Consider the following 12,151-nt stretch of genomic DNA (forward strand, 5'->3'; position numbering starts at 1 on the left):
TGTCTTAACAGATTTGTGGCTGCAATACTGGCTCCTGAACCCCAGAGCTCAGCCAGATTCCTTGAAGAAACAAACATGTAGTTTCCACTGTGTTAAGAGGAGAGGGACCAAACGTCTCAGGGTGGCATGAACTGCTGAGAGAAATGAACTTAAAGGTTTTTCCTGAGAGTTACTAATTACTGTTATGAGTTCACAGAAAGATCGAGAGAGCATCTTCTACTTGGCATCTGCAATGTTTAAATATTATTCTTATTATAGTCAGGAGTGTGAGAGTATAGCAGACCATTTCTAATACCTCAGGTGGGTATCTTCTCTGGGGATATGGACATGTTCTCTGGGGAAAGTTTCAGAAATATGCCATCCAGTTGTTGCAATCAAATACCACCCAAAAGCAAAATAATCATGAAGTAGTTGCACAGGAAGGAATTAGCACCATCCAGAGAGTTCATTCAGCCCTACTAGAAGTTTATTTACACACAGTGGAGTCCCCTCCTGTCTTCAAGCTGGACAGATAATCTACTTGTACAAGATAGATGACAATACTGTAGAATTTTAGTGTTAGGAAAAAGTGTTTTATTCACTCTGATCAATATTTAGCCTAGTTGCTTTATTTCACTTTCTTGAATGAAAAAATTGTGATCTCTTAATATTAAGCCACTCCTCTGCATGTGAGGATGTTGTAGACAAGATAAGATGCTCTGGGCATATGAGAGAGTTAAGATCAGCAAGGTACTATCAGTGATTTAACAAAAAGTAAGTTAAAATTTGTTGACATTTCAAGTGGAATTTGGAAGATTTCTTGCATGCTGCACAATAGCTAGTGCCCAGTCATTACTGAAGCATTCAAAATAGTGTTAAAAATAATGCATGACAACACAAATACTCTTAAAATTAGATGTCAAGCAGTATAACTCATTACTTAGAGCAGAAGCATATTAACCAAAGATGTCAGATGAAAAAAATGGCACCAAAAAGGCATTTTCAGCACTTCAGAGCTCCAAACTGTGTGAAAACCAAATCTGTGAACTACCAGAAAAAACTTCTTATTTTCAACTTGACTGCAAGCTAACTGCTAATGCATGATTGCAAGCTGAGTGTTACAAGACATTCAAAAAGAAACTAAATGTTTTGAAAAACAAGTGCTTAAAAAAGATTATATACTGTAAATGGAAATATTTTTTTCACTAACACAGGGACCTTGAGAAATCACCAGTCAGTAGCTTGTCTTCACCAGAACCAGCAATGCTGGACATATTTTGGTCATATCCTCCAAATAATAACAAGAATGTCTCTTATGTGAGTTACTGGATGGAAGAATATCACAAGCAGCAACCAGTGACAGACCAGTGGAAGAAATTAACTCCAGGCAACTCTACCAATGTAGGCTTTAGAAATATGTCATGTAGCATTTAAAACTGCTAGAAGCATATAAACATCTGTTTGCAGGATAGTCACTGGAAATAATCCAGTGTCTTACAGTATATCACAAGCCACAGCAAGAGGAGAACCTGCTTCTATCCTGTATAGAGTCCTCCTGCAAAATGTTTTGTGGCTCAAGTCAGCTCATCAACCTCCTTGGCATCTGAGTTCAAGCACGTACTTGTCAGATGTGCCTTAGTCAAAGGGTTAAAATGCTTTCCTCAGTTAAATTTTACTGAGTCTATGGGCTCCATCAGCGGTAATCTACATGTACTGACTGGTCTCTCCAGTTTTGCAAATAACAAAAAATTATTTCTGATGAGCCCTCTCCTTCCCGAGAGCTCAGCCCAGGCCACTCCATATAGACCTGGCCCTCTGAGTCACTTCTGACATGGCTTGTACCTTGCTGTCATGTTTTCTCTGCTTCTGACATACTCTCCTTGCTCAGCTGCTTCATCTTTCTCCATCCCTGTTCAGTAAACCCCGACACTAGAGCTGCAGTTCTGCTCCCCGACCCGAGGCTGCTTTGCTCCCAGCTGCAGGCTCTGTCATTTAGCCCTTGAAATAGGGCAGGGGACCTTGCTAATACCAACACCATTCTCACTGCTCTGCGTCCTGGCCCAGTCTCAGAGCCCTACACTGCACTTCCCACCTCTCCCTGAAGATCATTTCCCTCCCCAGTGCAGGGACAGGAGACAGAAAAACAGCAAAGACAACAGAATAAGCCCAGAGCAATTCTGTCTTCAACTCTAGAGATGAAAAATTCAGTTTGTCTGCCTTCCAGGGAGGCTCTGAGACCATGCTGCACCTTAGGACCTCTCCAACCCTCTTGAACAGCCAAATACCCAACTTCTTCGGACGCCGTTGAGCTAATTTACCCAGCAGTTCTCTTCACGCAGTTCATTCACCACGGCTTGGGTTAACTGTGGGGTTGATTTTTTTCCCCTCCACATAGGTACCACTCATGAAATGTCTCACTATATGTCATTTTCCTCAGCTAGGCTTTACTTTTTTTTTTAAAACTTATTTACACCAAGCCAGAGAAACCACCTCCACTACTGTTTCCTTTCACAGCTTGTTTTTTACACAATTGTGGTCATGTTTACACAGTAGCATTGCTACAGAAAGCTGATCTCAAATGCCAGTTTGCTCATCTTGAACCTCCACGCATTTTCTCTCTGGGAGTACTGGCCTCGTCTACTAAACCTGCACCTTTTTTCAAAAATGAAAATGTGATGAAAAGTGATTAACCATGGGCATTTTAGTTCCTAAATTGGTATCTAATTTGTTAGATCATCTTCCCTGGCTCTACCTGAGCTGGGCTTGTTGAGGCACAAAGACAGAAATGGTCTAAATGCTGTGGGAGACATTCAGACTTGGTCTGTTTGGTCTTGCTGCTGTCCCTGTGCTTGGCAAAGCGGCAGCGCTGCCTTGCCGGGACAGGGATGCGCATGGCCATAGCCTCACACTGGGGCCTGCCCCGGCCAGAGGGGACACCATGGTGACAACATGGCAGCAGGCTGCCTCTGCCAGCCCCTCCTGCAGTGGGTCAGCCCTGGGCCTTCAGGCACCAGGCAGGCTCTGGTGGGAGAGCTTCCCTGTTCCAAACTGGGAAAGCTGATCCTCCCCGAACACCAGCCCTGGGAGGACCGTGAAGTCCCCTGGAAGCAGCTTTGGGGAGTGCAGGAGAGGGTGCTGGGGTGCAGCTCTCTTAACAAGGGGCTGCAAAGCCTTCATCGTCCCTCAGGGTCTGCTGTGGTCCAGTCCCCTCTGAGTCAGGGCCTTCCACCTGACCCCGATGCAGACGGATTGTCCCCCCACCCAGAGATGTCCTGGAGGAAGCCCTGTACAAGGCAGGGGGCAGAGGGGCCAGCATTGCTCCCAGGGCACCCGGCAGGTGGCCTGCCCATGCCACGGGCATCACAGGGCCTCTTGTTACCATGGCAACAGGGCCTGCTGCACATGGTGAGGGGATGTGGGCCCTGCTCCCAGGGCGTGGAGAGATGGAGGCGGGACCCTGGTGAGGGGACATGGGACCCTGCTGGGGCTGTGCTCATGGGGAGATTAAACAAGGTCAACAGTGGTGAGGTGCCATCTCCAGCTCCATATTTAGCAAACCCCATGGCCCTCAGTCATCGGGGCTGGGTGCAAGGTGCTGTTTGAAGGACAGACCAAGCTTCCCCAGTGCCATCTTTTTTTTACCTGTCTCCATCTGACATTTTTAGCTCTTTGGGAATTTTATCTTAGCCACTATGAAAAGATTGCATTGAATATACGTTGTCTGAAGTGTTTTTTGGGGTTTTCTTCAGTGTTAGTTTTAAAGCAAAAAACAACCCACGTGTTGATTATGTAAATAGAGTGGAAAATAGTTATTATGTTGTCTATTGAGGTGCTGTTAGTAGCAAGTTATACTGAATTTTGCAAGAAGCCTTTGAATCACTATTTAAAAAAAAAATACACGTATAAAAATATTGAGCAACTGTACAAAGCCCTGATCACAAACATAACTTTATTCAGGTACAGCTATGTGAAGATTGCAGGGTCTGCAATCAACACACACCCATCCCTCCACCAGCCACCCCAGTGAGCAGATTTCTTCCTCGGGTCTGGTCCACAGCATTTCACGAGTGACATTTGGAGGGAAATGGGCTGTCCCAAGAGACAGGCTTGGATCTGGCTCCAGCTATCCACTCTCATCAATGGCAAACCAGCCCTAATCCCTCATAAAACTAAATAAATGCATCAATAAAGAAAAATTCTAGTCTCAGCCTGTTCCCAAAAACCACAAGCCAACCTGTCAATCCTGCCTCATAACAGGGCAATTTAATATTCCTCTGGGCATGCAAGACTGTTGACTTTCCACAGTGGATCCAGCTCTGCAAAACCAAAACACCCCTGGAGGAAGCTGTAGTCCTTCCTTAGCTAGAGGAGAGTTAAGCTCATCGTGGCAACCTGTTCTAAGCCATTACTAAACCAAATTTACTTTCTACTTGACTGATATGAGTTTTTGGTAAATTCCCTTGTTAAGAGTGATTTTGGATCAGACTCACCATGCCCAGACTGGAATGCAGGCATTGGCTTTATCCCACATTAGTTTACCTTGTACTGTACAGTGTAGAGTCACTGACCTGGAGAAATGCATTCTGCGGTGTAGTTCTACGACATCTGGAGTTTGAGACAACACCAGCACATCGCAAATATTTCTACTGTCCCAAAAAGCCATCATGCCCCAAGTCTACTCATTTTCCATGTCAACCACACCAAGACCCACACCAATCATGTCAAAGGCAGTAACTTAAAATCTAGACTTGATTGCATTTTTGTGGGACTGTTATGATCTTTGAATAGTTAGCCCACACATACACAGCACTTCACTTGTAATGCACTCTGCCACAATGTTTCTGAAGTCTCTTCAGAATAGATTTCTTTGCTATAACTCTTGAGTAGTTTTAGCTACCTGAGCTCTTGGCCAGACCCACAAGGATTCATAAGAGAAATGTAACCCATGCAAATGTGGATCCATTGCATATATTAAACAGGCCTGTTATGGTCTTCCTGAGCACTTACCAAAGCTCAGAACCTTCCTATTCCTCCTTCCCTGAAAAGTTTATTGATCAGTCAAATAAATGAGCCCATATGTTGCATCTAGCCAAATGTATAGTCCAAAAATACTGCTTTCCATACTAAACTGCAAGCACATGTGCAGGGTACCTGCATTTCTCTACATTAAATAAAAAAAAATTTACAAGGGATCAAAAGCAGAAACAGTTTTAGAAAAGAGGCAGAGTTTCTCTTTCCACTGAAGAAGGTAGGTGATAACATTTTTTCAGTTCAGCTACTGCATCAGGTTGCTAAGGCAGCTCTCAGAGAGACCTGTAAAGGAATGATCGATCCACACACCGTCCCAGCTGGCAGAAGCTTAACTGTCAACGGAGTAAGTGTTAACTGTGACCAAGGTGTTACGTCTAGAACTGTAAGACATATCTTCATATACTGTATTTGTTTTCCTCTTCTGGAAGTATTTCTTCATCTGCAAAACAAAGCAAACAGCCATTCAGAACAGAGCTTGAAAAACCCCCAACCAAGGAGTCGATTTATAACTTAGGAGTCCATCTGTTTGAAGTGGAAATGTACTTTTAAAATTCCTCTAATAACCTAATGAGGTTTTAGGGGATTAGGTGGAAATTGTCAACCTATTTATTTAACTTTCTATTGTCAGTCTGATATAATTTCACTAAAAGTTCCTTCAAGAGTTGGATGTTACTCTGGCCCCAACAAAAATAAGGCTTATCCTTAGTTTGTTACTGATAACATGAGAGATCAGTTCCACAGGGCTGCTCAGCTTTGCCAGAGTGATATTATACTACTGGTTTTTAGCAGTACTGAAGCCATATGTGGAAGGATGAGATAGGAGCCTGGCCTGTGAATCATACTCTGTTAATTTTGAGTAATCTTTATGGAGCAGAAGGATCTATCAGAGACAAATAATTTCTGGTCACTTTATGCAGAATATGCATGTAAATAATCCCAGTAAAGTAAAAATTTCTCAGTCGCCTTTTTTTCTAGGACAGAGCAAAACTGTTCTCCTACAGCTACTTTCAGATATTAGGCTATTTCATGATTTTTGTTGTCCTCATGTCCCCCTCCAAGCATTCTCTTACATCTATTACAAGATTGGTATATACAACTCCATTCCCAATTGAAAAAAAAAAGGCAGCAAAACAAAATAGTGAGGTGCTCTGTTCAGGGAAATACATACAACACATGGCTATGTTGTTGACTGTGAGGTTTGTTATCAAAAAGCAAACTATCTCATTTACTAAGAGTTACAGAAACATGAGTAGACATGGTCTTTACTGTCAAGAATTTACGGCTGGGAGACATTAAACAAGGGCAGGGAGGAGACAATAGAAAACCACGATTCCTTAGGTTTATAAAACGTTTACTTGACTCAGTCACTATTTATAATAACATCAAAGACACCTACTCACTCAACCCAGATCCAGTTTTGCTTTGGCATGGTAACAGTGTACTTACATCAATACGGTACAAGGTGCAGCATACCAGTACAGAAAACAGTAGCGCTACCACGATGATAAGACCATAGAATCCCCAGGAATTATGACTGCAGTGTGTGTCCTCCACTTCTGCATGTAAAATTAATTATTATTATAAATATGAAGAGGTAGAATTCTATTTTTATTATGAAAATAAATATTTACCAGTCAGCAAGAAATTGGATATCAACAACATGCTACACAGCCACATTTGTCATCCCATTAGTATTCTCACTGGCGTTCCCTGTGCTCTTCTAGAGGCTGGTGATGACTGCAGGTGGCATGCGAAGGGTCAGTGAGGAGCACTCTACAAAGGCAATAGCTTCCATACCACTGATCAGGACCACACACTCGTAATGGAAACAAAAAGTGTTTTACTGCAGTACTACAGCAACACTGAGGGCTCAGCCATGAGTGTATAGGAATTAAATAACGGCTAGGTTTGCAAGCAGTACAGACAGAAATAGGAGGCTACTGTGATCTGAAGTATATACAATGAGCAGAATAGTGCTAGTGGAAAGGGTTACAGTTCTCTAAAACCCTCAATTAATCCATATCTGAATAACGTAGTATCTGGTAAGCACCCCACTTCTTTGATGTGCAGATATAATTTTCCCCAACTCACCAGTTATGACTGGCGGTGTAGAGTGAGACAAGTCTTTTTTGGCAGTCTGCAGATAGATCCTTTGCAACTCTAAGGGCCTATGGAAACCTTATTTTAATTACCCAAAGGTCTTATCAAAGCCCAATGCACTGGGTTAAATTGCACCAGTAAGATCAAAATCAAGCACTGTATTGCTGGTTTGTCTTCATTTTAGCAAATGGTTACACCATCATCCTGAAGGAAAAGAAAAAACCCCGTCTTTGGAGCATATGCTCACAGTGTGCTCAGTGAATAATAAGGGTGTCCGAGATCATCTGTGCTATTATCTGTGGTACTTTGAGTAAATGCCTGAGGACTTGTGCTGTACTCCCTAGTGTGACCTATTTTTAAACACAAAGACTTGCTATGGGGATCAGTTTTAAAAAGACATTTATGTCACGTTCAGGTCAAAGAACTGATGCTAAAAATACTGATTCATTTCCTAAAACTGACAGATTATTCACAGACACATTGAAGTGTTTGTTGTCTGATTTTGACCTTTTTTTAAAAAAAAGATGTGGGATTATAGCAAATTTTCTCTTTTATAATTCCCCTCTGGTTGTACAAGGCAGGTAGAAACATAGTGCCTGTTTCTGTGTCCTAGTACCACAGGGCACAGAGGAGTCTGAGCACACTCTCCAAACTTTCCCAAATACTGGAAGAAGTTCTAGCCATGGATTAGTGCTTTATCTGTCCTGACTGAAATTCTGCAAGCTTTTAGTCCACCTTTTGTATTGCAACATGCCTACGGTCATTAGCGATTAAACAAGCGAAAGGGTAGTACCTTTAATCAGCATCATGGTGCCACTTCTATTCACCGAGAGGAAAGAGGAATTCTTCACCACCACAGCACATACATATATATCACTGTCATTTTTCTGTAGGTTGTGTAGAGTTATCACTATTTTCTTTTCTTGCTTTGAATATTCCAAGCGATTAGCAAAAGCAGGAAAAATAGTTGAATCATTCTGACTTGAAACATGCAGCACTCTTTCAGGTTGTATGTGAGTCTTGAGCAAGTAGATCCCTTCATCTTCATGTGAGCTTTTCAATGCACAGGTAATGCTGATAGACTGGCCTTGCTGAGGATTGACATAGAGTGGTGACTGTTCAACAACTCCAGTGGTTTTAGCTAAAAACAAGAGCGATTAATGGCTACCACATACTTAACACAGTGTATTTTAACTAGGGAGCAAATACAGAGATCAAAGACAGAAACAACAGACCACAGAAATTTAGATAAAATTACTTTTTTAAAAGGCTATCTTTATGCGTGCCTTGAGAAGAAAAATATATTTTTCAGTACACACTGGCATGTTTTCCTGCCCCTGGATCTGAAAGTAGGATGGACCAAACAGGTTTACCTGGTTGAAAAGGGTCTCCACCTACCTAAAAAATATGTATACTGAACTCTTCTAAGGGAATACAGCTTCATTAGCTTGCCCTTGAGACATGGATCGTTACCTGCTTTCTCAAGTGAAATTAAGCCATAGAAAGATCAGGGGACTGTTGGTCTGGATGAAATCATACAATGTGGGTGCCATCAATGTTGAAAATGGTCTTCAAAAAGCAGTTATTAATGGCTTGCTGTCCACCTGGGAACACATTTCCGATTTCCTCACATTTCATTGAGGACAGGCCCTGTTCTTTCTGACATCATCATTAACGTGGATAAGCGAATGAAGACAGAATTTATCACATTTGTACAAAAGATAATTCTGGAAAGGTTGCAAGCATTTTAGAGAAGAGGATTAGAATAAAAAAGAGATATAAGGTAATTTAATAAAGTAATTTGGAGAAACAGTAATCAACATGATGGAATTCATTTGAGAAAACAGTCAAGAAGCTTGAAAAGAGAAGCCTAAGGAAGGGCATGATAAGTCTTCAGATACAAATGACTATTACTGACCCAGCAATCAGTTAGGTTTTGCATGCCTTGGGGACAGGAAAGGAAGAAAACCCTGTAATTTTTGGTAAAGATGTTTCAGATTAGATGGTCTCATCAGAAGGGTAGATAAATAAAGGAATAAGCTGTCAAAGAATATTGTGGACTCAACCCTCATCGTCTTCTAGTGCAAAAAAAAAAAAAAAAAAAGAAGAAGAAAATAGACAGAAAATTCTTTCACTAATCGGAAGCAACTGCAACAAGGAGCATTTGTGCCCATTCATCAACTGTTTGTTAAGAAGAGAAAAAAAAACACATCTCTCTATCCACTGATGCCCAACTTGTGAACCCTGTCTAGCACCAGCTTCCCAATTATTATCAATTTGTCATTTAAGATGAAATAGTAAAAACAAGAAAGATTTGCAAAAATCACTACCAAACTTGCTTTGCTAGTTATTCACAAAGATTTGACTGATTGTTTCAGAAAGAGCTATGGGTCCTCAGTGTTTCCAAACAGCTGCAGCAACCTATGAGTCATGTGAAAACCTGTAGCTAGGATTAAATTAGTCCTGAATTGATGTTCTAGGGGTTTTCTTGGTGCTGTTCTATCTAATGTGTTTTCTTCATATTTTCAGGGAACAGACCCACACTTTCCTTCAAATCAGTACGCTACCTGAGGAGACATGGGTAAAGTTCTGTCAGGCTCTCCCTCCTATTATGCTTTCTTCCAATCTTTGGTTTAAAATATATAACTGTATTTATTAATTCATGACATAAAAGGTGGAATTGCAATACCTTTCACCACTACTATGGTTGTCTTCCCATTCAGCTTTTTGTGATGGCCTTTGCTTTTAATAAACTTAGTGCATAGATAGATATTGGAATCAGATTCCTGTACATTGTGCAGAGTTATCCTGAGATTCCTCCCTTCTTTTGAATATTTGGTGCGATTAGCCAAAGCGGGAAGGAGATATGAAGTATTCTGCTCGGAAACATATACCACATTGACCGGCTGTATGCTAGTTGTCAAGTATGTTCCCACTTCATTTTCTGAATCTTGCATTGAGCAAGTTATGCTGATGGAGTCTCCTTCCCAAACACTGATAATGTCTGTTGACTGTTCATTTTCTCCACCTAAAAATAAGAAATGCAATTTCAATTATAATATCAGAGTTCCTCTTGTTTTTGAAAACTACTTTTATATTAATAAATCAACTACTCCATCAACAGAACCACTCTGCAAGACTGGACCTTAGTCTTGCTATCCTGTATATACCATCTCTTGGCTGTCCTGAAACCTATAGTGCCTTTCATGACCATTGACCTGTGCAACTCAATGTCTCCCCAAAACTTTAAAGGCATTGGCAAAAAAGTGACTTCTGTAATTCATGCAAAAAATTTAGTCTGCTCTGTAGATTCTCAGTATGAGCCTATTAGTTCTCAAAACACAAGCTCTGTTGAACTCAGCCCAATAATTGGAGCTCGTTGAGGATCTAAATCTGGAATACAAACATAACTTTTTTTTAGAAAGGAGGCTTTAGCAACATCAGGAAACTGGATAATATAGCCTCTTAGGAAGAGAACGGCAGAACGTATAACTCCAGCCTATACTAAGAAACAAAGGTATAAAAATGAGACCCTTTGAGTTCTCTAATGACCTTAATATCAAAAGAAACTGAACAGTAAGTACTTATGCAATGAATAGCAAGGAACAGAGGGATCAAATGGGAAACACCTAAAAGAAAGTATATTAAAAGCAAGGGAAGAAAAATTAAGAGTATTGCATATCTAGGACAAACATAGTATAGAAAGAGTAGAATTATTCAGTGTTGACAAGCAAATTAAGGATGCCTACCTACTTAGAACAATTTATTTTAATAACCAAACAAACACAGAAGTCAAACACAGAAAGACCAAATCATGGGAATTTAGATACAGTGGGTCAATCCAACCTGACCAGATGTGAGGACATTCCTCCTACAACACTTAGAGAAGGAATTAAGCAACTCATGAAGTGTCAGCAATTACCTTCCAAAGCCTCAGAGAAATGGGGTGATGGAGAAGACTGGAGAAGTGCAGAGTACTCAGCCTTTACAAGAGGGGAAGGAAAGCCTGGGAAATTCATCTCCATCAGCCTAAAATCAGTACTTCTAAGCTGACCCACATTTACATGATCTAAGAGCCCACGCAGCTAATGACAAGCAGCTGCAGCCCATCAATTTCTTTCTCCAAAAGATCAGGGTAGAAGTTCAAGAGTTAAATTATATTTGCAGAAATCAGTGTTGGCTCCTCAACAACCACTAACTACGGAATGGCAAAGACACTCAAAATAAATATTGTCACCAGTTCTACTGCATCTTCCTTTCAGACAAGCTGATTTAGGGACAATATTTTTTTCTCAAGTCACCATTCTTTCTAGTTATTGTCAGTGGTCATGAGGGAAAAAAGGGCTACTTGGAGACATCTTTTTCCTCAGCCTGTTCTCAGAGATTCACACTCTTTTCCTCAAACGTGCTTCCAGCTTGTACTCTTAATAGCTACAACAATATTCAGCAATAAATATTTTTAGTAATATTCTATTACATCTTCAATAATTACATCCCTAATAAATATCAATATTCATTTCTATCCAGTAGTGGGCTCCCCCTGTCAACCTAACAATACTGATACAGTTCACGTTGAATTACTGGGGAAACAACTTCCACTCTTTCTACAGAGAGTAATTTCTGTGTAGAAATGTTCTGATCACAGTATTTTTTCATTTTTTTCTAAAAACTCATTCTGTAATTTCAGAGAATGTTTTTCAAAGTTCCACCTGGTTTTGCTAATGGTGAATTTGCCAGGAACCTGAGATGATAGACTAAGGAAAAAAAAAAAAAAAAAAAAGAAAATACTGAAATCTGTGAAATGTAAGAGAGTCTATGTTGTACGTACCATTCTGGCCAGGGAAGCGCAGGAGAAGCAGAAGAAAGAGCAATGCAGTTGGGAGACGTATCCACAGCATTTTCAAAGGTCTTTTTAGTTGTTCTCTCTTATCTGACGGATGAGTTTAAGACCTGAAGAAAGGGTTGCATGCCACAATTTCACCTGTTTTCTTCCAGCTACATCAGCTGCCTAATAAAAGAAGTTAGCAACGTGCTTCTTTTG

At 40.7% G+C, this 12,151-nt stretch overlaps 1 protein-coding gene across 2 annotated transcripts; it reads right to left on the reverse strand.

Annotated features, from left to right (window-relative positions):
• Positions 1-3,896: 3,896 nt before the first annotated feature.
• CD7 (CD7 molecule) lies at positions 3,897-12,151 on the reverse strand. Of its 2 annotated transcripts, XM_074889402.1 has the most exons (5): positions 11,939-12,151; positions 9,800-10,138; positions 7,904-8,251; positions 6,457-6,566; positions 3,897-5,449 (listed from the first exon to the last, which is right to left on the reverse strand). In XM_074889402.1, the coding sequence occupies exons 1-5, from the start codon at positions 12,006-12,008 to the stop codon at positions 5,339-5,341; spliced, it is 978 nt and encodes a 325-aa protein (XP_074745503.1). In that variant the 5' UTR covers positions 12,009-12,151; the 3' UTR covers positions 3,897-5,338. The 2 variants fall into 2 exon arrangements, with proteins under 2 accessions (XP_074745503.1, XP_074745504.1); XM_074889403.1 differs by lacking the exon at positions 6,457-6,566 and having other exon boundaries at positions 5,320-5,449.

This window comes from Strix uralensis, chromosome 19, assembly GCF_047716275.1.
Source record: "Strix uralensis isolate ZFMK-TIS-50842 chromosome 19, bStrUra1, whole genome shotgun sequence".
In the NCBI taxonomy this organism is placed as follows: Eukaryota; Metazoa; Chordata; class Aves; order Strigiformes; family Strigidae; genus Strix; species Strix uralensis.

Coding starts and splice junctions, on each gene's coding strand:
- CD7 (XM_074889402.1), bottom strand. CDS start 12,008: ATGCTGTGGATACGTCTCCCAACTGCATTGCTCTTTCTTCTGCTTCTC. Junction 10,139..11,938: donor GCGCTTCCCTGGCCAGAATG/GTACGTACAACA, acceptor TCTTATTTTTAG/GTGGAGAAAATGAACAGTCA. Junction 6,567..7,903: donor CACCATGATGCTGATTAAAG/GTACTACCCTTT, acceptor TTTTACATGCAG/AAGTGGAGGACACACACTGC.